The sequence below is a fragment of the Pleurodeles waltl genome, chromosome 11 (assembly GCF_031143425.1).
Source record: "Pleurodeles waltl isolate 20211129_DDA chromosome 11, aPleWal1.hap1.20221129, whole genome shotgun sequence".
NCBI lineage: Eukaryota > Metazoa > Chordata > Amphibia > Caudata > Salamandridae > Pleurodeles > Pleurodeles waltl.
Genome location: NC_090450.1, coordinates 503488982 through 503514264, shown reverse-complemented (window position 1 = coordinate 503514264; position 25283 = coordinate 503488982). Strand labels below are relative to the sequence as shown.

Genomic DNA, 25283 nt, shown 5'->3' with positions numbered 1-25283 from the left:
ATTGAACACTCTCTATTCCATAGCCACTCTGCTGGTGTCTGACGACCTGAAACCTAGCATGTGGTGATGTAAAATTAAGCAGACTTGACAGATATTCATCAAGATGCACTTTGATGGATCTATTTCAAATTCACCATACAGTGAACCCTCCACTGGAAATGTGTGAGATTGAATGACCCACAACAGTACATGTTTACAGACTCAAGTGCAGTTGGATGGACTGATTATTACTAAATCATGGAACAGCCACAGGCTCCACCCTCAAGAAAAATAATCATTTTATGTGTCCCCAAGTAAATGGCAACACATTTTACCTCCCCCACCACAGTATGAAACCCATACAAACATCAACTAGGACACAGATAGCAAATGACTTAGCACCCCTCGGGAAGATGCTCGCAGGCCTGTTTTGTCTCAGCTTGCCAGATGACCATACCAGGGTTATTTGAAGTCCTCAAAACCATATCAGAATTTGGTAGATTACATTTTTGGTCAAAAAGAATAGCAGTGTTGTACCTGATACCCTTGGAATGCCCACTTGCACTTTTTATGACTGTTGCATTTCTGAAATGGTAGGTTCATTCCAGTGGTCAAAAGGAGTAGTATTGCTATACCTGATACTCTAGTAGTGCAAACTTGCACTTTTTTATGAGTGCTGCATTTTTTGAAATGGTGGGTTCTTTTTATTGAAACCCCTTGCAGGTTATTTGGAGGTTCTTTTTATTGAAACCCCTTGCAGGTTATTTGGAGTTACTAGTTTGGAGCCCTTCATTGTTTCTCAATGCTAGGGCTTGCTCCTTTTTTGTAGAGATGCAGGTAAGCTTTCTTCCTTTAAAGTATAGTTCTTAAACCTACTGCCTTTATAGTTCCATTGTGAAATGAATTATGTTGGTGCTAAAGTTGCACTGTGCTGATCACCTTATCTGCATGCTGGCGGACCCCTATGTAAAAAATGAATGAAGAAGCTAGTCTTCTGGAAAAAATTGGAAGTTTCTTACACATGAAAGAGGCATGTTATCGAGTGATCTCGCTATGCTTGCTATTTGCATCAGAGGACATTTGTAAGTTTGTATGTACTTTTATTTGTATCGCAAGATCTTGACTTCAAAGCAATGAAACACTGCACAAAAGACAGTGCAATTAGACGAAACAGTGGAGGTGGAAAGTTCCTTTGGGTGTTGAAAGGTAAGGAGGCAAAGTGGTTAGGAACAAGGAGAGGGATTGCAGTATGGGGAGGATGAGAAGCAGTGATGGCATGGTGGAAGAAGGATGCTGAACAATGAAGAAAAAAGGAATATCGAGTAGAAATGTCATGCGGAACAGGGGACGAGTTTGGAGCAAGTCTTCTGTTCAGTGCAGTAACCAGAAGGGTATGTGACTGGCAGATTTAGTTTGAAGTTTAGGGTCTTAAGCTCCTATCTCCGGTCTTAGAGGGATTGTGCTTGTCGAATTTCAGGGATGAAATGTGATATCCTTGGGCCATGGCAGTAGAAGGCAGGAGTCTGGTCCTCTCGTTCTGTGTCCTGTGCTCTCTGGTGTACCTCTCATGCATAGTGCTTCAAAGTCTTTGTCTTGAATGCTAGGTTAGATAGAGGTCCTATATTGACTCCTAACTAGAGATTCAGTAAATCCTGAAAGTGAAAGCGGTGTACAGAAGGAGCAAGTTCAGGTCTCAATGTTTGAGCTATGCTGACCTCTTTGATGATGATGCCACAGCATGAAGGGTGTTAAGTTGTTGTCTGAGACCCCGGACCAAAGGGTGTCACTTCCATGGACGTGAGACAGGAATATCACCTGAATGGTTGTTCTAAAACAGTGTTCAAAGAATGGCTTCACTTTGCAGATTAAGAAGAGTTATTACCAGTAAGATAGTCTGATGTGCATCCTGAAGCTAAGATTGGCATCAGTTTGGAATCTCAACAACTTCTTGCAGTAAACAAGTCAAAGTGTGAAGCAGTCCAGAGTCCTGTAAAGAGACACACCTGACCCTGCTGATGCTTGTTGTTTGGCACACAAACAAACAAACACACTTTGATTGGGTTCAGCTTCACATGGGCTTTGAATCTGAAAGCGTGGATAGTAGCTAGGCTTTTGTTCTGCTGAATGAAGTTGTGACTAGATGTTATTGTTCAGGAGTGCTAGGTATCACTCACACACTGATTGGTGCAGGAGTCCCTATTGGTTAGCCAGTCTCCCAGAGGCTCCATGTGGATGTTTAAGATCATGGTCATGTTGATGGAGCCTTTAGGCCCCCAGGATCTGAGCACATCCTTGTTCAATACAACATATGTATGTAACCTGAATGGACTCAGATCTACAGGGGTTCTGTAGTTTATCTGTTCCCTTTTTCGGTTATGGCTCAAACCTAAATAGTATGACAGCATCGTAGGTAATTTGGAGAGCTAGTGTGTGAAGTAGAGCATGGTGGTCAGTCAGCAAGGTCAAGGGCTGCAGATGAACTTATCAGTGTGAGAAAGATGGTGTTGCAGTTGTTTGTGATTGAGAAGTTACTTATCAGCCACTTGTGAGTTGCTCTTTCAGTGCTGCTGTGAGGTCTGATGATGGACTGGTACTTCGCTGGATGTGATCTTGACACACTGCGGGTCTCCAATGCTCCCTCATGATCTTTTCTAGGAATTATAGATATGTCATAGGGAGGTTATTCAGCATTGACATTTTACTTCTTGAGGAATGGAAAACAATTTCTGGTCATGAGAGCGTAAGAGATGTCCTGATTATGCGTTGCCATGATGTATGTGCCTCTCCAGACGCTTCCTTCAGGATTCATGATGCAGTGAGGTCCTTTTTGTGTAATGTCGTCTTCAAGGGCTGGACTAGATGGGCCAGAGCCTCTGAAAAATATATGTTGAATGTGAACCATTTGGAATTGTTTTATAGGGACTCATTGAGGGGCTGCCCAGTGAGTGTGGTATCAATATGTAAATTGATTTTTTTTTAAATCTTGTCTGGCAAAAGATTGGTGGCTGAGCATTTGCCCATAAGAAGCATTTGAGTAGAAACTGTACTGGAATTCTCATATTGCTTAAGGTTGTGTTTTGTTGGACTTGGTGAGATGGAGAGGTGTAAGTCAGATGATGATGGCAGTGTTGTGGGTCCAAAAGATGAAACTCCTGTAAGGTATAGTATAAATTGCACCTTACACCACACAGGGTGCTTCAAAATATGTCCTGATATTTATATCCAGTGCTAATGTCGTGTTCTTTTAAAACATATAAACCATGAGTCGTAAAGTTAGAATTTAATTGACTAAGATGTCAACAGTCATGTCATATTTTTCCTGATTACTCTTACATTTGGGCTGTTGGTAGATCATGATGAGGGGAGGTGTTTCCCTGTATGATTGGCAGCCTACTTGAAAACCCTATAAACACCAGCCACCTTGGTACAAATATGTGACTTCTACGAACCTGATAGAACCTTAAAATGTGAAGCTATCTAAAATAGTTAATATACAGCGGCAAATGCAGATTTAAATTATTTAATGAATGTAATATTGAATAATATGAACTCAAGCAAACTGATACCAACAGAATACATTGTTTTGTATTGAATGGTATTTAACTATACTTTTGATATTGAGCAGACTTTCATGATATTAAAGATAATGTTAACTTCATTGTTTAGATTAGTGAATCAAAGTTGTGCCAGGTTTATGGAAGTAATGTAAACCTCCATAAAGTTAATGATTTAAAGAAAAAAAAACAGAAGACACAAGTGTTTCAAAGTTAAATTTAATCATTTCTTAAATACTGTTTCAAAAGTCCATAAATTGTTGCATTTTGTTGAATTTGCATGTGTTGTTTTGCCATAGCTCTGTTTTGCACCAGACCTTAACAACTTAATCAATGCAAGTCCTGACTGATTCTCTGAATGTTTTGCTTTTCATCATATGGCATCAGGTGCTAAGTACATTATTTAAATATATTTACTGTAAATTACTTAGTCTTAGGTTGTTAAATAAAGTGTTTACCAAATGTACTTCTTGCAATTATAAATTCTGTATATACGTAAATGTTACAGAGTTCCCAATATGTGCAGTGCGTGGCCGGATGCCTTCAGTTGATGCTGAGGGTAAATGAATATCGTTTCGCGTGGGTAGAAGCTGATGGAGTCAATTGGTGAGCCTTCTCTTGTTTTTTGTTCAGTGTTTTCAGGGCTCTGCCTCTTAAAAACATGATATGCACAGTCTGTTATTTCAGTTTATAGAAAAGCACAGTCCCTTAAGTAAAATATTACCAAGCATGGGTTGCAATGCAAGGGATCCCATAGATCGCAGATGAGATAAATTTTTCTGGAGAAGACTGGAACACAGATGCCACTAGCAGCATTCTCCATAGCTCTGTTATTGAGGTTAAGAGTGGTGTTCGATTTTGAAAGTGGATTTAACTGTTCCCCATTACAGACTACGTCAGTGCCTAAAATGCCATAATATGTACACTTAACGCCTGCAAAAATATATCTGATGGAGACTTCTAGCTGCAGATTCTTTACCTTTTGAATTTCCCCAGGTGTCAGACTGGATCTGGAACCTTTTGCTTGAGCAGTGCCCCTGCACGTGCCGTAGGGTACCTCCGTTCGGTTCCCCATGGCGTAATTGGTGACAGATGTGACATCACGGTCGCCTACATAGGTGCCACCCAGTCAAGCGGACGTCTTTTCTGTTTTCACACCAGTTGGCGCAGATCCGGAGAGAGCTACCGCTCTGTCATCTTTTGACAGGCTTTTTTCAATGTTTTGTCGAGTATTTTTGTAAAGTGTAGGGTTCAAGCCATCTGGCGCCTGTCACCGCACCTTGTCAGTCACAGACCTTCACCTAGTCTGCCTATGGTGTCTCGAGCGCGACCATGAATCTGAGTCCTGCTCGGATTACTGGGCCATGGCACCCGAAGGCTTTGCAGGAGTGGTCCCTGAAGCTGCTTGAGCCCCGGCAGTCGACTCCATCTGGCGTGGCTCCTCTGCAGATGCCACTACAGTCGAGGTGATGGGACCACTCCGGGAGCCCTAAGTCCTCTCTTTCCCACTCGAGATTATCAGGGCACTCAGGAAAGAGGCACAAAGAGAAGAAGTCTAAGCAGACTTCGATTCCGCCAAGGCTGATGGGACAAGTTCGTAACATTGGTGTTACAGGCACAGTTCCGCAGAATTGATGCCAGATCTGACCCCACGTCGTCCTCCATTTCCAGGAGCTGGCACATTCCCTGCTCAGATAATGACTTTTACAAGGCCATGCGTCACGTGTTCGAGCCAGTCGACCCCTCTGGATTGCTTTCGAGCCCCATAGGGCTCAGAGGAGGCCCCTTCAGGTTCAGTGCCAGCAGCTTCAGCCTCTGCTCTGATGGGGTCTCATGGATCCAGACCAGCGCCGGTCATACCCATTTGACCTTCTCCAGCACTCATCACAATGCAGACGTCCACTGGCTGTGCCAGACCAAATCTGATTCCAGACATTCCGGACTTGGAACAGTGTTGAAGGTCGCCAATTCCGGTGCCACAGATGTCAGATCGTGACCTGAGAATTATTTTAAGCAACCAGGCATGGAAGAAGATTGAGAGGGGTCACTGGCCCCTTTAGAACACCAGTTAGAGGGATCTGTGGACTGGTATGAGGAACTGGGAGAGGCCAGTGAACTAGACACCTCTGCAGTTACTGGCTTGCTCTCTCCCAGTACGGAGGAGGGAGCTTCTTATGCAATGGTGGTGCATAGGGCAGTTGAGGTCCTCGATCTGCCCTTGGTGGCTGTCAAGACAAACCTCTTGACTGAAGTGCTTCAGCCTGGGGCTTCCACTTCTGAACCCCGCCTTCCCTTTAATGATGCACTTACTGGTGTCCTGCTGGGAACTTGGTCCAATCCCAGCACAGGGGCTCCTGTAAATAGGACGATTGCCCGCCACCATCGTTTTGCACTGGGCGACCCTAGCTTCCTTAGCCAACACCCTACCCCTGAGAGCTTGGTAGTCCAAGCCTCAACTTTACACAGCGCATTTCCTTCTTTCACCCCAGACGGGGAATCCAAAAGGCTGGACCAGCTTGGGAAGAAGATGTTTTTTTCCACCAGCTTGGCATTGAGGTCTGTGAACACAGTTGCACAAGTGCTGCCACAGGTCCCAGAGGAGGCACAGGCCATCCTCTCCAAGGCAGTGAAAGACAGGTGAGATGCAGCAAAGTTCACCATTAGGTGTGGCCTGGATATGACCAACTCAGTGGGCAGAGTGGTTTTGTTGATGGAGACTTTATGGCACCATGCCTTGCTAACAACATCTGGCTTTTCAGGGGATGTCTAGGCAAACCTTATGGACATGCCCTTTGATGGGACTTGCTTGTTTGGTGAAAAGGCAGACACGGCACTAGAGTGCTTTATGGACTCTCTGGCTACAGCCAAGTCCTTTGGCCTCTCAATGACCCATCATCCACAGTCTGCCTTCACCCCTTTTGTGGCCACGGAAGGGGCGTACTATCTTGCCAACCCTATACCAGCCACCATCCAGTGGAAGCTTGCCAAGCTACGCAAGTACGTGGACAAAGTGTCTTCAGAACTAAAGGGTCTGGAAGCCAGAAGTCATCCGCCACTCAGCTCCCCGGGAGCTGCAGCCTCCAAGCCCTCCTAGTGTGATTCTGCAGGAGCATGCTTGTCCAATTGGAGGGAGAATTCAACATCATCTCCTCCACTGGCAGTCCATTACATGGGACGCTTGGGTTGTGCAAATCATTTGGAAGGGCTATGCCCTGCCTTTTCAGTCCTTTCCTCCACCAATACCGCCAACATTCGAACAGCTGGTGGAGGATCATTTTTCTCTGTTCTGAGAGGAAGGTATAGCTCTCTTGGCCAAGGGAGTCATAGAAAGGGTCCCGATATCAGAAGTAGGCAGTGGATGTTATTCTTGTGACTTTCTGATACCCAAAAAGAACAAGGGTCTTTGCCCTACTCTAGACCTCTGGACCATCAATCTCATCCTCAAGAAGGAGAAGTTCATGAAGGTCACGCTGGCTCAAGTCTTGTCTGCCCTAGACCATGAAGACTGGTTAGTAGTGCTGGATTTACAGAATGTGTACTTTCACATTCCCATCCTGCCTGCCCACTGGCGTTACCTGCGGTTCAAGATAGGCCACAAGCACTTTCAGGTCTTCATGCTCCAATTTGGCCTTGCCAGCCCCCCTCTGGTGTTCACCAAGGTGATGGCAGTAGTGGCAGCTCATCTGCGCAGGTTAGGGGTTTCAGCCTTTCCCCTACCTTGATGACTGGCTGAAGACGGACTCGCCCCAAGATGTTGTCTTCCACCTCCAGACTATGACAAACCTTCTGCATTCACTAGGGTTCACTATAAACGTGCTGAAGTCACTCCTGGCTCCAGTTTTGGGCTTATCCTCGCGAGCAGTGAGTCCAGGATATTCGAGTTATGATATTGATGTTTCAGCCTCTATCCTGAGTTCAGGTGAGACTGACACTGAGGCTTCTGGGCCCCATGGCCTCCTACTAGTAAATCATGCCAGATGGCATATGTGGGCTCTGCAGTGGGACCTGAAGTTCCAGTGGGCCAGCATCAGGGAAATCCTTACGACTTGGTCCAGATCTCTGAGGGAACGGCAAAAGTCCTGCAGGGGTGGATTATGGACTGCGATTGGGTCAAAGGCAGACTTTTCTCCCTTCCCGACCAATCCTCACAGTAGTGACAGATGCATCACTTCTGGGATGGGGCAGCCATCTGGGAGAGGTGGAGATCAGAGGACTTTGGCCTCTGGTGGAATTTGAACTCCACCTCAATCTGCTCGCGCTCTGGGTGATCCGGCTAGCATTAAAAGCATTTCTTTCCTCTGTCAAGGGGAAGTTAATACAGGTGTTCACGGACAGCACCACCGCCTTGTGGTACTGCAACAAGCTGGATGGGGTGGGTTCGTGGATTCTTTGTCAAGAGGCCCTGCGTCTCTGGATGTGGCTGGTACAGCAGGGCATAATCCTGGTGGTTCAGCGCCTGGCAGGTTCTTTGAATGTCAGGGTGGATGAATTTAGCCGTTGATGCCTAGAGGATTACGAGTGGTGTCTCCACCCTGAAGAGGCGCAAGGACTCTTTCAGCAGTGGGGAGAGCATTGGTTAGGTCTGTTCGCCTCCGAAGAGAATGCACAATGTCAGCAGTATTGCACGTTGGAGTTTCCAAGGCAGCAATTGCTCGGCAATGCTTTCCGTCACGAGTGGAGCTCAGGCCTGCTGTAAGCCTTTCTGCTCATACCACTCCTGCCCAGAGTTCTGAAGAAGATTTAAAAATGACTGCCTCCAAGTAATCCTCGTGGCTCCTGATTGGGCACGAGGAATCTGGTATCCTAGTTTCTGAAAATGTGCATCGATCCTCTGATCAGGCCGCCCCATCGGAAGGTTCTTCTGTTGCAGCAGCAGGTAAGGGTTCTCCACCCAAACCGGTCAACTCTGTGCCTTCATGCATAGAGATTGAGTGGTGACAGTTGACAGCCTTCAACCTTCCTCCCAAAGTCTGTAATGTTATTTTAGCAGAGATTTGTAAAATATTGAACAGAGAAGTCTTTAGATCCTCTTTCTGCTTCTCTCTCTGACGTTCTTCTCTTCATTCTGTCCCTTGCCTAGCAGGGTGCTGCTCTGGGCACTCTTATGGGCTATCTGTCTGCCTTATCCGCTTTCTGAGGCTGCCTGACCAACTCTTTGTTTAAGTCCCCTTTTGTAAGTAGGTTTCTAAAAGGGCTTGTACGTATATTTCCCCCTTCGTCCTTTTTAATGCCTCAGTGGGACCTGAAATTTGTTCTTACATTGCTGATGTGTGCTCCGTTTGAGCCACTTAATAACTATCCCTTCAGGCTGCTCTCCATCAAAACAGCACTTCATGACCATAACATCTGCACAGAGGGTGAGTGGAGCGAGCTGCAGACCTTGTCCTCCGAGCCTCCATATCTCACAGAGTTTCCTGATAAAGTGGTGCTTCGCACCTGTGCCTCTTTACTCCCAAAGTAGGTGATCCCATTTCATTTGGGATAGAATGTCACCCTGCCCACTTTCTTTGCTCCCCGCATCACTTTAAGGAAGAGGAGCGACTCCACCGTCTGGACCCAAAAAGGGCATTGTTGTTCTGCATTGACCGCACAAAAGAGTTCTGGGTGGACGATCAACTCTTTGTGGGATACGTGGGAGCAAAGAAAGGGTGGGCAGTACAGAAACAAACCATTGCGTACTGGTTGTTCTCTATATAACAATCTGCTACCCTCATACCAAAAATCAGTCTCCTGAGGGCTTGTGAGCCCATACCACCAGAGGAAAAGCTACATCCATAGTGATAGTCACTATCAGATGAACAAGTTACTTACCTTCTGTGACACATTTTCTGGTAGAGACTATGGGGGTTATTCTAACTTTGGAGGAGTGTTAATCCGTCCCAAAAGTGACGGTAAAGTGACGGATATACCACCAGCCGTATTACGAGTTCCATAGGATATAATGGACTCGTAATACGGCTGGTGGTAAATCCGTCACTTTTCCGTCACTTTTGAGACGGATTAACACCTCCTCCAAAGTTAGAATAACCCCCAATATCTAGCTGCAGATTCCTTACTCCCACCCCTGCTCTCCCGACTTATTTGCTGGGGTCAGGGTGATCCCTTTTCAGGGCCCTAGATTGGACAATCAATCATCTGTTCATTTCATGGCTCTGCCCTCCTGGCATGGAAAGTTGTGCAAAAAGGTAACTGACGTCCACATGCCTGGGTGGCACCTATATAAGTTACCACAACGTCCCATCCGGTGCCAACAACTTTAGTGATGCTGCGCAGAACTGAACAGAGCCACCCGATGGTGCGCGCAGGGGTATTGCTCAAGCAAAAGTTTCCGCATCCAGTCTGATGCCTGAGGAAATTCTAAAATGAGAAATCTGCAGCTAGATAGTCTCTACCAGATTATGCATTACAGAAGGTAAGTAACTTGTTTGTTATGGCGCTATTGTTTAATTACAGTATTGTCATATTCAGCATCTGCTTGTCAAAAACTACACCTTTTTGGTTCATGAAATGTACTAAAGATGGAAACGTTTTGTTTTGGAGCCTTTTGCATCTTGTCCATGCCTATACCCAAAGGCTTGCCTCCACTCACATACTCACATTTTATCTAAACTGTTTTGAAATAGGCTTGTTCACCAGTAAATTTGAAATGTTTGTGATCGTGAATCTGTAGAATCCCTGTTTGAAATAGTACGATTTGATCACTATGTTCCATTCTATTTGTTTTCAGCATAATGGGAGTTTTAAGCAACAAATGTGGATTCCAGCTTCAGTACCAAATGATATTCTCAATATGGTTGTTGGCATTTAGCCCACAGATGTGTGAATATCTTCGTCGATACAATATCATTCCTGTCTTATCCGACATCCTGCAAGAATCTGTTAAAGAAAAAGTAACTAGAATAATTCTAGCAGCATTTAAAGTAAGTTCATGGACTTGACCTAGTAGTAAATATACTGGATAAAAATGTTGCATAGATTCAGTTTTTGTAAATGTATTCTCATTGCTGGTATTTTGCCACCATGCTATCTTCTGTATAATACAGGGAGTGCAGAATTATTAGGCAAGTTGTATTTTTGAGGATTAATTTTATTATTGAACAACAACCATGTTCTCAATGAACCCACAAAACTCATTAATATCAAAGCTGAATATTTTTGGAAGTAGTTTTTAGTTTGTTTTTAGTTTTAGCATGTTAGGGGGATATCTGTGTGTGCAGGTGACTATTACTGTGCATAATTATTAGGCAACTTAAAAAAAAAATATATATACCAATTTCAATTATTTATTATTACCAGTGAAACCAATATAACATCTCAACATTCACAAATATACATTTCTGACATTCAAAAACAAATCAGTGACCAATATAGCCACCTTTCTTTGCAAGGACACTCAAAAGCCTGCCATCCATGGATTCTGTCAGTGTTTTGATCTGTTCACCATCAACATTGCGTGCAGCAGCAACCACAGCCTCCCAGACACTGTTCAGAGAGGTGTACTGTTTTCCCTCCTTGTAAATCTCACATTTGATGATGGACCACAGGTTCTCAATGGGGTTCAGATCAGATGAACAAGGAGGCCATGTCATTAGATTTCCTTCTTTTATACCCTTTCTTGCCAGCCACGCTGTGGAGTACTTGGACGCGTGTGATGGAGCATTGTCCTGCATGAAAATCATGTTTTTCTTGAAGGATGCAGACTTCTTCCTGTACCACTGCTTGAAGAAGGTGTCTTCCAGGAACTGGCAGTAGGACTGGGAGTTGAGCTTGACTCCATCCTCAACCCGAAAAGGCCCCACAAGCTCATCTTTGATGATACCAGCCCAAACCAGTACTCCACCTCCACCTTGCTGGCGTCTGAGTCGGACTGGAGCTCTCTGCCCTTTACCAATCCAGCCACGGGCCCATCCATCTGGCCCATCAAGACTCACTCTCATTTCATCAGTCCATAAAACCTTAGAAAAATCAGTCTTGAGATATTTATTGGCCCAGTCTTGACGTTTCAGCTTGTGTGTCTTGTTCAGTGGTGGTCGTCTTTCAGCCTTTCTTACCTTGGCCATGTCTCTGAGTATTGCACACCTTGTGCTTTTGGGCACTCCAGTGATGTTGCAGCTCTGAAATATGGCCAAACTGGTGGCAAGTGGCATCGTGGCAGCTGCACGCTTGACTTTTCTCAGTTCATGGGCAGTTATTTTGCGCCTTGGTTTTTCCACACGCTTCTTGCGACCCTGTTGACTATTTTGAATGAAACGCTTGATTGTTCGATGATCGCGCTTCAGAAGCTTTGCAATTTTAAGAGTGCTGCATCCCTCTGCAAGATATCTCACTATTTTTGACTTTTCTGAGCCTGTCAAGTCCTTCTTTTGACCCATTTTGCCAAAGGAAAGGAAGTTGCCTAATAATTATGCACACCTGATATAGGGTGTTGATGTCATTAGACCACACCCCTTCTCATTACAGAGATGCACATCACCTAATATGCTTAATTGGTAGTAGGCTTTCGAGCCTATACAGCTTGGAGTAAGACAACATGCATAAAGAGGATGATGTGGTCAAAATACTCATTTGCCTAATAATTCTGCACTCCCTGTATATTCGATCTTTAGAATCCCTAGGCTTTTTAAAACTTTTTCTTTTTTTTAGTGTATGTTCTGTAGTAATGACGAACAAAACTGTACCTAACACCTTGCCTTCTTGAACTCTGTATTGGCCTGCACCCTTAGAAACCATCTTAGTTTTCACTGATGGTATTTACGCCTGCAAGGTGCACACCATAAAAATACCACTAAACACACCGCAATCTGTCTCTTGTCAATTCCCAAAGCTCTTATTTGAGTTTTAGCTAATTTCTGCCCAGCACTTGGACCAGCCAAATCGGTCTTTCAAGAACTGATCTGATGACGAAGACATCTAAATGACTGTCCTGGCTCCAAGATGTGGTTAGCTACATATGTGAGACCACTGAATAAAGCATGTGCTCCTCCATGAACAGTGCACAGGGAATAACACTTTTGTGGCAGCCAAACACTGCTAGGTCAGTTAACATGTGTCAAGGCTAATAGACTCTAGTCCTCAACTGTCCTCCCTTGACTCAAAGCCTTCCCCCTTTCTCACTCTACAAACTTCCTCATAATTACCTCAGTCTCTTATGTTCCCAGTTTCTACCACCATCGCTAACACAACTTAAACTGTAAAAATCCATTCAACCTTCTATTGGCCACTCTAAGCGGCCTGACTTGTGAACAGCCTTTTACCTCACCAACACCTTCACCCTAAACCCCATGTAGCCCCATTGTCATCCCAATTCCCATGTGGGAAGACTGACTTCATTATCCTTTCACTTACACTACTACTTCTCTCCCTTTTTCCCCCATTCTCGAGTCTCTTATTTCAGGAGCACACCCATAGCCTCAGTATTTCAACAGTCACCCTGTTTTTTTAGGGCTCAGCTTACCAGAAAGTGCAGCTGCCTGGTTTGCTAAAGACATCTTGGGGACTTTCAGAAAGTTGACCTAGGAATGCATTCCGCTTGTTGGCTGCCATTAGCTTTGTAGTTTATAACTCTCATTTTCTCGCATTCTAATTGCTACTTTATTTGCTCAAGGCTCTCCAGGTTCAGAAAATCTGTCCCCTTACTTAAACCGTGTATTCTTTCATGAACTCGCTTTCTGTAAATAGGACTTTAAATCTTGTTCCTATCTTGTCACTTTTGCTGTGCATTCAAAGACAGAGGTCAAAATTCAGGTTCTTTATTCATGGAGCTTGTTGTTTATAGTCTTTCTCTGACTTGAAAGTGAGAATTTATGTGACAATTCTGATGAATACCAATGTAAGGTGAGAAGCGATGGTAGTTTTTTTTTTTTTGTGCTAGAACAAAAGAACTGTGCTGATGTGTCAGAATATCCCAGAGCTAGTGCAAATGAAGCACTTTTTTTGGTAATTCTGAAGTGTGGTGGAGACAAATATTTGAATACGATCAAAACACATCAGTACAATAGGTGATGACATTTGTTCACGTTTGTGGGGAGTAAAACCGTATTTCGGTGCAAATGTAAAGGCCATTTTGATTGAAATGTGTTTCTGTAATGGCAGTGTGCTACCACACTATACATACTCCACAATATGCTACTCCACCCTATGCTCTTCCACTGAATGCCGCACCACTCCATTCTAAGAGAGACTACTCTACAACATGCCACTCTACTCTACACCCCTCCACTCTGACGCTCTGCACCATGCCACTTGACTTCATACCACTCCAGTCTATGCCACACACTCCACAACACATGCCACTCCATTCTAAGTCTCTGCACGCAACACTACTTACCCCACTCCTTTCTACCCCACTTCACACCCGTCTACCTCATTGCACTCTAATGTACCCCAGTCTACTGCACTTCACTACAATCTAACCCCGATCTAGTCCACTCCAATCTACCCCACTGCACCCTATTCTACCCTGCTCGTATACCACAATCTACTGTCCTGCACTTTCCCCAATTTCCCCCTGTCCACTCTAATCTCCCCCAATTTATCCCACTCCACTCTACCCCACTGTAACGCACCCAAGCCCAATCTACCTCATTCCAAGAGACCCCACTCTAATCTACTCAGGCTACACCATGCCACCCCAGTTAACCCCAATTCAATCTACCCCACTCCAGGCTACCATGCTAATCTATCCAACTCCCCTGCTCGAGCATACCACACTCCAGTCTACCCAAACCCACACACTTCATTCTACTCCAATCTACCCCACTCCACTCTACGTCAGTCTTACCCACTCCACTCTATCCTAATCTACCCTGTTCCACTCTACTCCTGTCTACTACACGCCAATCTACCCCACCTCCTGTCTCTAACTTTTAGCCATGCTGAACAGCTGGACAACCTGGCTAAAAAAGTTGCTTAGGCAACACTTATCGGCCTTGCCAATGCTTGTCTAGGAGTGACAACTAGAATATTGCAATCGATTCCCACCCTGTTTCATTGTCTTCCTGGCATCCACCTCCCCATGTCTCTCCTTCACCCTAAGCTCCACAACTTGCTTCAATAATACCTCTCACTTCCCTTTACCCCACACTTACTTTACTGTAGTTGACTCTTCGACCTCTGTGCTAGCTATCCCACATAGCACCGGATTACAACTGTCCTTTTAAATTGTATTCTGTCTACAAACATTGGTTTACACAGAGATCACAGTTATACGTTTTGTGAAATTTATAGCACCTGTTTATTACTGTGTGCAATAACTTCGGTAGACTTTGTTAAATTTCAGGAGGGCAAATCTGTTTTAATTTAACCGAAACATGCTGATTTTTAGCTCAGTTAGCATGCTATTTCACAAAAAATAACGATCGCTTTAGATAAATACAGAAAACCTCAGTGACAAATTTTACCCTGTATGATAATTATGCCATTTGGGATGAGCCTCTCATGTGCAGGCCACTCGTTTTTTAGGGTCGAGCCTGAGTAGCATGCGATTGCGCATGCGTATCACCTGCGAGACGCTGTAGTAGTTAGAAAAGGGCTCGGAGCCCCATCCATGTCATGTCAGTGTCTTTTATTGGTTCGTGGGCTTGCCTTTTAAAATCTGCTTGCTTTAATTATTGGAAGGCATGCCTTTTCCGGTGGTTAGCCCTCCTCGAGCGCAGCAACCAAGTGCTGAAAACATACAAGGCTCGCTGTTTTCCATCCGGTTTGTGGACTACTTTTCCTTTTTTTTCGCAGCGCGATCTCCCTTGTTTAGCAGTGCGAATGCGCTCTTTTTTTTTTTTTTTTCATTTAATGAAGCAAAAGTCCGATTGGGAGTTTACATATGCTAACAGCTCTAACTCTGAGAAATGCGATACCCTTTGCATTGCAAATGCTTGTTAATACGGTGTGCAGCCTCCTGTTTTATCAATCCTCTCACTGTCGGTTGTTGTCTAGGTATGCAAGGTCCATGTGCTAAAAGATGTCCCTAATTTCTGACAGCTTGAACTCTCACCCCACATTATTTCTGTGTGGTTAACATTTATCCAGCCCTATGACACATCCTTTGCCAATGCTTACAAAAAAGTTAATTGTATTCTCACCCTCGAGCGTGGTGTGTGTTATTGTTAAACAGAGGCTTTCCTATTCCCAAATTCTTTTTGCCTACCACTCTGTCAAAATAGTACCAAACCTATTGCACAGAAAGGTTGTATATTGATTAAGGGCAAGCACACGTATGGGGAAGAGAGACCATGGCAACATAGCGCATGTATGCACGGGCACGGTTCTATGTACATCAGATTTGCAACCGTTTTGAAAATAAATTTTCAATCTACTATTAGGCAGCAGGATTCTCATGGGCTGGAAATAGCAGTTGTCTGAAACACGGACCCACCACTACAGAATGCCTCTGCTCCCTGGTCGTTCGGATGCTTTTTCTGTTTCCTCCCTAGGTTGTGATTTTTGCTGCTTTGAAAGACTGTACGAACGTTGTTTTAAGTAGTCTTTTCTACTGACCCCTGATTGACTAAATGCCTGTAAAACTTGTAAATGCAAAAAGTAACTTGCAGTGCTCTGTGACTGAGTTTTAGAGTATGACAATTAAAGCTACATGGTTAGCATACGTATCCTGTTTGTCAGAGTTTTTCATATTGTATTTTCTGTTAATTTACATAGGTTGGTTCTAAAATGAAAAAAGGAAATGTTTTTTTAAAAAAATTCACATGCAGTTTTTGTTTGTGTTAAGAACTTTTTGGAAAAATCTGCAGAGAGGGAAACACGTCAAGAATATGCTCTTGCCATGATTCAGTGCAAAGTACTTAAACAGCTGGAAAACCTGGAACAGCAAAAGTATGATGATGAGGACATAGTGGAAGACATCAAGTTTCTTTTAGACAAACTTGGGGAAAGTGTTCAGGATCTCAGGTACAATATGACATTGTTTTCGTTTGTCATTTATGTTTTGTATAGTGATTTTTAGGGACATAAACATCACAATGTAATTAGTTTTCTAAAGGAAACTTTGATACAAAAGGTATTGGTCTTTATTGAAATGGTGCTCTCCTGAGATTTAAATACCATAAAGAACTTTGCAGAGGGACAGCATGTTGTATTGAATGATCACAAACCTGTTCTGTTACAGTTGACTGCACTGGGGATGGATTTGTCTTACATTTTTTGTCCTGGCCTTAACATTAATAGTTGCAGCATAATTATGTAGCTATCTAGCAACCACCTATCAGGCCTTTTTGGAGCATCACTTTAACAACATAGGATGTTAACGACAAAAGTATGAAGAAGTGAAATGTGCTCAGATTGAGTAGACCTTAGCAAAGGTTGCTGATATTTAGATTGTTATACTTGTTCTTCAGCATGTGAACGTCTCCCTGTTCTGATGTCATGCCACATTAGCACCACTCAAGTGCCTCCAAATGGCCTCACAATTATCGTGAATGACTGCTCCTTTCGTAACTGTACAGGGAATTTTCTGTACATATTACTCTTCTTCAGCAATTTCCAATTTGCAAAAACTTGAGCAAGTTGCTTCTGGCATTCCGGACATCCATGCTGTTAGAAATGGGGTTTCTGGTTGGCTAGGGTATGCACCTCAGCCAGGCAGAACTTACCCACTCTAGTCAGGGCAAGGGAGTTACACGTCCAAGATAACCCCTGCTCACCCCCTTGGTAGCTTGGCACGAGCAGTCAGGCTTAACCCGGAGGCAATGTGTAAAGCGTTTGCACAACACACACACACGTGACGCAATATCCCCACCACAAAGGAAACACAACACCAGATTATATGAAAATATACTGTATTGTACATAACGTAATTATTAGACCAACATCACATAACAGTACTATCCTGCTACCTTAGCAGTTGTCCGAACGTTACACATTAGTTACTCTGCAAACTAGCAGTAGTCACACATAACACACAGGTTACTCAGTATTCTGCAACATAAGCAGTAGTCAGGAAACACGTTATCACATTAGGACACTTGTCATAAGAATATCATAAAACGCCCATAGTAGGAACATTAGAAAATCAATGGCAAGTTAAGGAAACATATTAGCAAGTCATGCCCATAAAAGGAACATTTGCACATATATATAAAAGCATCATAGAACAGGTAGGCAATATATTATAATTAGTAAAGTCTGTAGAAAGAACTTCAATTATAACTCTATTGGTCCATTTAAAAGTACCTGGTTGATGAGGAGGCACCTCCAGTGTCTAAAACGAATATTGGGGCCCCGGCGCTCTTCTGCGCAAAACGGGGGCCTCCCTAAACATGGCAGATAGAGAGGGGCGGCACGCACCCTCTCTGACTCCTTGACGGGCCCCTTCGGGGACCCGTGATCACTGGGGGCCCCCCGGGCCTCCACCGGCCCTACTGTGGGGGGCCAAGGTCACCCAAGACTTGAGGGAAGGAGGGGGGCGCCACGCACCCCCCTCCGATTCCAGTACGGGCCCCTCCTGGGACCTGCAACCTTTATGGGTCCCCCCCGGGCCTTGTCGGGCTCTCCTCGGTAGGGGGGGAGCCCAGAGAAATCAGTGTTGGTCCACACACGGGCCAAACTAGAGACCGGCGGTGCGGGCGAGCCTCCAGCGAGGTCTTGGTCCGTCCGTGGCTCACAGGGAGCCTCTCTGGGCTCAGCCGGGCAGGGAGAGGCTTCCTCCTCTCCCGGCCGTCCTCGGACTTCGTTCCGGCCCAGGCAGGGCCTTCCGGTGCTCCGGGGGGACTCACAAGAGCAGTCCTCGCCCCGGGGGCACCCACAGGAGCACGCTTGCTCCTTAAGATCCAAAAGGAATTTTCCTTCGTGCCCTGGGGGCACAGTGCTGAGCGCGAACCTCGCGCTCAGATGAATGCTCTGCCCGGGTTGCGGCAGTGATTTCTTTTTAGTAGAGACGCGCTCCAGGAAGCACGAGGGCACAATTTAGAACCCGGGCTGCGGCGGTGATTTCCTTTCAGCAGAGACGCGCTCCAGGAAGCGCGAGGGCACAATTTAAAGCCCGGGCTGCGGCGGTGATTTCCTTCAGTCCAAGAAAAGCGCTTTCAAAGCACGCTAGCACCTCAGCAGCTTCAACCATTAAAAGAATGCCTTTTTCTCTTCAAGCATCCTGGGCAAAGATGTAAGAGATCGTTGCAGGGGTCAGGGGCCACAGCACCCTGCCCCTGGGAACAACTACACAAGAAGGAGCACAGGGCTGGTGGGCCCAACTACAGGCCAGCACAAGGGGTGCAGATGGGGCCAGTTCCTCCTAGTGACCAGGCAGGTCACAGGTCAGCACAGCAGCAGCAGTCCATGGCGGTTTCCTGGTGAGTCCATTCATCAGCGTTCTGTGTCCAGTTTCAAGTTCCAAGAATGTTCAAATTGTGGGGAAAATTCCCCTGTACTTATAGTCCTGTTTTTACAGTGTTTTACAATGATAGGGAGAGGAGATTCCAGCCAGTTACAACTGGTTCTGGGAGTGCCCCCTTTCTCCTTTCAGCATAGGCTCCAAACATCAGTGGGGGGTTAACGACCCTATTGTGTGAGGCCAGGGCACAGCCTTTACAAATGTAGGTGTGCCCCTTCTCTCCCTTCTCTCAGCCCAGGAAGACTATTCAGTATGTAGATGCACCTCGGTGACACCTCCACCCTCCCTGTGTACAGGCTGTCTGAAAAGTATGCACAAAGCCCCAACTGTCACTCTGCCCAGACGTGGATTGGAGTCAAGCTGCAAAACACCAGAGTCATAAGCACAGATAAATGCACACTTTCTAGAAGTGTCATTTCTGTGATAGTAATAAAAAATACACCCACACCAGTAAGCAGTATTTATTATCACCATCACAACAATACCAAACACGCCTTCGCTACCCCTCATAAATCAGACAATACCCCTTTCACATAAGGCAGGGCATTTCCAATGCAATCCTATGAGAAGGCAGCACTCACAGTAGTGAGACACCAGTTAGGCTGTTTGTCACTACCAGGACAGGCCATGCAAAATGGCACATGTCCTGCCTTTCTACATACATGGCACCCTACCCATAGGGCTAGCTAGGGCGTACTTTAGGGGTGACTTACATGTAGTAAAAGGGGAGTTCTGGGCCTGGCAAGTAAATTTAGATGCCAGGTCCCTGTGGCAGAAAACTGCGCACACAGGCCCTGCGCTAGCAGGCCTGAGACAGGTTTGAAAGTCTACTTCAGTGGGTGGCGCAAGCAGCGCTGCAGGCCCACTAGTAGTATTTAATTTACAGGCCCTGGGTATAGAGATACCACTGCACAAGGGACTTATAGGTAAATTAAATATGCTGATTAGGTATAAGCCAATCATACCAACTTTAGATGGGAGAGCACCTGCACTTTAGCACTGGTCAGCAGTGATAAAGTGCTCAGAGTCCTAGAGCCAACAGCGAGAGGTCAGAAAAACCAGGAGGAAGGAGGCAAAAAGACTAGGGATGACCATGCGTATGGCGAAAAGTCCACCACATGCTGTTTACAGTTTCCAGATCTCTTGATCTCAGCCAAGAGCAGGATCTTGCACTGAAGGTATAACTAACCCACTGTCCTTCTCCATCAGTGAGCTTCTTTGTTCTTAAGTTACCTTCCTAGTACACAGATCAACGTTGATTCTTGTTGAAGTTATCAGTGGTGTGGAGCATTAGGGGACCCTCCATATGCTTCCTCTTCTCACCTGTATCCAGTACCGTGGCACTACATGTGAATCAGATATTTTATTTGGAGACTTCTTGGGTGGGCTTAGCAAAATGTATATTCCTGCTGGCATGGCAGAACTATAGCCCCCATTTGAGGTGCATAGAGAATGGTTTCTGAAATTGATGCAGTTTGGTAACTATATTTTGTTTCTGTCTATACTTCTACAATGGTGACTCTCACCATCCTAAGTTACTTCTATAATGGTGACACTCGCCATCCTAAATTTTCAAGAGATGGCTAAAGTAGGGGGTCTTGTCTCCACAACAGCAGCAGCAGCATTGTTGCTTGGGAATCATGTGGGATCGGATGAGTCCACATTACACTGAAAGGAGTTCAGTGCACTTTAAACCAATATGGGATGTTGTAACATTTTCTCTGTCAGGATTTGGTACTTGTGCTGATAGACTAGATGTTTTAGGTAAGCTTTATCATGTAGAAGACCACCCTGAGGAGTCATGAGGACGTCATGGAGCTTTTAGTTCTTTTTCCCAGTCCCCCATAAGAAAGCAGGTCCTCAAGTGATCCCAATGCACCCTGAGCTTCTGGGGCTGTTAGCAACACTGCAACAAATGGAGGTGCTCAAGGAAGCCATGTACTGGATCTTTGGGATAACTTCTGGTCCCACAGATCTGGAGAGGCCTTCAGTTGGGTTTTCGTTGGCAGGTTCGTCTTTCGTGCTGGCTGTTCTTACCAAACTTGCTTTGGATTCAGCTCCAACTCCACTTGTGGGACTATGATCCTTGCATGTTCCTACCCTGTTGACTATACAGAAGGAGGACACTGATGCTATTATTTTGCTCAAATCCGAACCAGACCAACTTTAACAGTGACTACGCTATGGAATCATCCTTATGTGACCGGTCTCTGTTTATTTAGTCAGACCAAACAGAACCTTTGACTAGGAACTGCCCTCTAGGTCTCCAACAACTATTCAGATCAGATTCTGACCTATGCAAGCCAGTATTTGGTGAGGATGGGGACAATTTATATCTGGACCTGCATGTGGGTCTGTGAACTGGACACTTCTTCTGACATGGGCCGAGCTCTGTGCACGGTAGTAATGGGACAGACAGTCTCATTTGCTGTGGTTTTTTGATGGGGGAGCTAGAGTCCTCAACTTACAATTGTTGTCTGTTGAAGTAAAAACCAATGTACTCATTTATGTTCTGCTGCCTTGCTAAACCTCATCTGAGCTCTTGCTGCTATTCAACACAGCCTTGACTGGCCCACTCCTAGGCACTTGTGCAAAACCTTGTTCCTGCTAGACTTTAAATAAACAGAGAACACCATCCCACAGACCTGCTGTTGGGGACCCTGCTTTTTTGAAGCACTAATCTACTCCAGATGCCGGTTTGTCCAGGCTTCTGCTAGCAAGATCGATCAATACACCTTTTTTTTCCTACGACAGATAGATGGTTGAAGAGATTTGAGGCATTTGGAAAATGTGTTATTTTTAACTACCTCTCCCTTCAGTCGTTCATTCAGCGCTCTAGCTGTTTTTCTGGGTTGGTACTCCCATGCATTAAGGGAACCCGTCTCACTTGCCAGCAGTCCTGAAGGAATTCCATGCCACCTTAGCACAAACCATTCAGGATTGCCAGGATATGTCCAGATATTCCAGACCGTCATTTCTGGAGACAATCAACTGCTCCGGCAGAGCAGATGGGCCTACTGTGGTGCTCTGACACCATATCTGAATGGAATCCACTGGCATCTCTGGTTATTTTTTGTTTCAGGAGTTACTCGTTAATATGCCTTTTTGACTGGTATTGCTTCTTTGGCAAGAAATCTGACTCCACCCTAGAGCATTTTAAAACAAGGAGAGCCACAGCACGCTCCCTTGATCTCATCACACCCGCAAGGCAGTATCTTCAACAGTTTCGCCCCTTTCGAAGCATCACCAGGGCTTTCACTTGTAGGCAACACCAGGGCCCACTACTCTAACAACAGATACTCTAATCCTTTTGGCTTTGGGGTAAGTGAGCCAAAAGACAGTGTGCAGTCCCACAGGGACAACAAACCTCCCATTCCCCAGCCCCTCCGGCATCAGCCTCCAAGCTTTAGTTCGCCCTTGCCTTGGCACGACCACGCTGCTGCAGGTAGAATTCATAATTTTATTTATGCACAGTAGGCTATTGCATCCAACAGATGGTCCTGCAGATTATTCAGTGCCATTCCTTTGCGACCCACTGCCTCTTCCCCATACATCAGGGAGGCTTTAGGAGGACCACTTTTTGCTGTAGGAAGTTCAAGCTCTTTTGCTAAAAGGAGCCATAGGTAGAACCCCAGCCTCGAAAATCAGAACTTGATGTTAATACAGTTTTTCCCTAGTTCTGAAATAGGGCAGATGCCTTTATCCTCTTTTAGATCTTTGACCTCTCCATTCCTTTCCAAAATTCAAGGTGCTCATGCTGGCCTAGGTTCTGTCTGCCCTGGATACAAAAGGCTGGATAGTAGCGCTGGACCTAGAAGATGCCTATTTCCAGGTTCTCGTCTTGCAGACCCAAAGGTACTACTTGCGGGTCACAGTAGGCTGTGAGCAAATGCAATTTGCCGTGCACCCTTTCAGTCTCACCATTGCCCCTCAGGTGTTCACAAGGGTGATGGTGTTGGTTACAGAATACCTTTGGAGGTCAGCTTTACTAGCCTTCCCTACGCTACTGGGTTTTCACGTGGACCACCTCCAGACGATGCTAACCTGTTGACATTCATGTTTTCTATCAATGTGACAGTCACACCTAACTCCTTCTCCATGCCTCCCCTTTATTTGAGCCATCCTGGACCAGGTGCTCTTCCAAGCTCTGCCTCTGCCTCAACAAGTGTGGGAAATACAGGCTAGGGTCCCCATATTTCATCCCTTGAATTCTCTGTTAATGAGAGCAGGCTGTGAGTCTTCTAGGCGTCTTGGCCTCCTGAACCCTGCTTGTGATGCACACTAGGTGGCACATGCTGGCATTGCAGTGGGATCTGAAGTCTGTTTGCTCAGCACCAAGGTAACCTGTCAAATTTCATTCAGGTGTCGAAGGGGACTGCAAAAGATCTGCAGTTGTGTCTGCTGAACTGCAGTTGGAAGGCAACTGACCAGAGCTGATGGTAGTAACAGATGCATAATTGCTAGGTTGGGGAGATTATCTGGGAGAGGTGGAGATCATGGACTTAAATTTTCCAGCCAAGGCTTGCCTCCACATTAATTTGCTGAAGTTTTGAGTGATCAACTGGGCACTGAAGATATTCCTCCTGACCATCAAATGGGAATGGGTACAGATTTGCATGGACAACGTGACTGCTATGTGATATTGCAACAAGCAGTGAGGCATAGGTCGTGGTGCTTGTGCCGGGCAGTCCTGTGCCTCTGTCAGTAGCTAAACTCTCAGGGCATCTCAATGATTGCTCAGCACCTGGCAGGCTCTTTAAATGGTAGGTTGGACTAACTCTGCTGTCATTGCCTAGCCGATCACAAATGTAAGTTTACACCTGGAGGTCGCACAGGGTATCCTTCTGCAGTAGTGAAAGCCCTAGCTTGGTCTGTTCATCACCGCAGGGAATGCCCAATGTCAAAACCTTTGCACGCTGGAGTTCCCTCAGAGATTCCATCTGCCAGCATTGGTGCTCGGGACTCCTGTATGCCTTTGCAAGGCTTCCTCTCCTTTCAAGGTGCTGAAAAAAACTCAGACTGGGCCCAAATAATCCTAGTGGCTCTGGACTGAGCGAGGAGAGCTTGGATCCTTGCCTTGTCATGCAATATGGCTGCCAGTTCTGGAGGACCACCTATCTCGGCAGCAGGACCAATTCTTACACCCGAGGCTGCACAACCTACATCTCCATGTAGGGGGGTTGAACAGTGACAGGTGATGGCTTTTGATCTTCCCCCTTCCCAAAATTATTAGTGTCATCCTGGCAGCCAGCATTCATCTACTAAATCTGTTTATTCAGGACACTAGAAGAAGTTTGTTGTCTGGTGTTCCTCCTGAGATATCCAGCCTGTGAATGCACAGTAAGTGGATATTCTCGTTTTGTTAGTTCTTAGCCCAGTAAGGCCTTGCTGTGGCAACTGTGGAAGGTTACCTTTTAGCCTTACATTTATCTGATTAGCCATCCCTGTTCAGGTAATCTCTTATGATGCTTTTTTGAAGGGATTGATACACACTGGCATGCAAACACAATTTGTGATGCTGCAGTGAGACTTAAATTTGGTTGTCACTTACCTAATATGCACTCCCTAAGAACAAATGCATTATTGTTCCCCTTTGTCTACTAACCATAAAGGTGGTGTTCCTCATCGCTGTAACACCAGCCAAGCAAAGGAGTCCACTCCAGGCATTGTCCGTGGTATCACCATACACATATTCTTTCCTGGGCAAGTTAGTCCTCCAGACAAAAGTGACATTTCTGCCCAGGATAATCACGCCCTTCCACATAACGAAATTCATCACCTTAGAGACTTTCTATGCACTGACTCGCCTTGCAAAAAAGGAAGAGCAACACTGTGGTCTCAACCCCAAGAGGGCCCTCGACTTCTATATTGACTAGATTACCAGCAGGATGACCAATTTTTTGACTGTTTCTCTGGAACAAGAAAGGCAAAGCAGTGCAAAGGAGAACCATATCCCTATGGATTGTGTTATGCATTAAGATCTGCTATTGGCTGACTAAAACACAGCCCTCAGAAGACCTGCATGCTCATTCAACCAGAGCAAAGTCGGTTACCACTGTGTTGTCACACTGTGTGACAGTAATGAACATTTGCCGGGCTGCTACATGGGCATCTCTCCACACATTCATGAAGCACTAGTGCCAAGATAGCCAGGTCTGGCGGGATGGGCACTTTGCAGGATTTCCTGGTCTGAGTCATTCCACAGACCTACCAATGGGGTGGGTACTGGTTTGTTATCTATTCTAAAGGTGGGGACTCTATGGTTAAAAGTATCCATTAGTGCAACTGGTTACTTTGTTTTAGTAATGTGCTTTCTGTTGGATAATCTATCTAACCGCTGATTTCCTCGACCACTCTTTTGCCTCCCCTTTCTATTGACTGGACTTTTCTATATGAAAAGGTCCCAAATTAAG

At 45.3% G+C, this 25283-nt stretch overlaps 1 protein-coding gene across 3 annotated transcripts in view; it reads left to right on the top strand.

Moving 5' to 3' along the window:
• Positions 1 to 25283, top strand: part of ATP6V1H (ATPase H+ transporting V1 subunit H) — a 178693-nt gene that overhangs the window by 99283 nt on the left and 54127 nt on the right. For all 3 annotated transcript variants that reach the window (XM_069213878.1, XM_069213879.1, XM_069213880.1), the window contains exons 8-10: positions 4042 to 4139; positions 10261 to 10453; positions 16255 to 16433. In XM_069213878.1, the coding sequence (XP_069069979.1) occupies positions 4042 to 4139; positions 10261 to 10453; positions 16255 to 16433 (470 nt within the window). The remainder of the gene's footprint in view (positions 1 to 4041; positions 4140 to 10260; positions 10454 to 16254; positions 16434 to 25283) is intronic.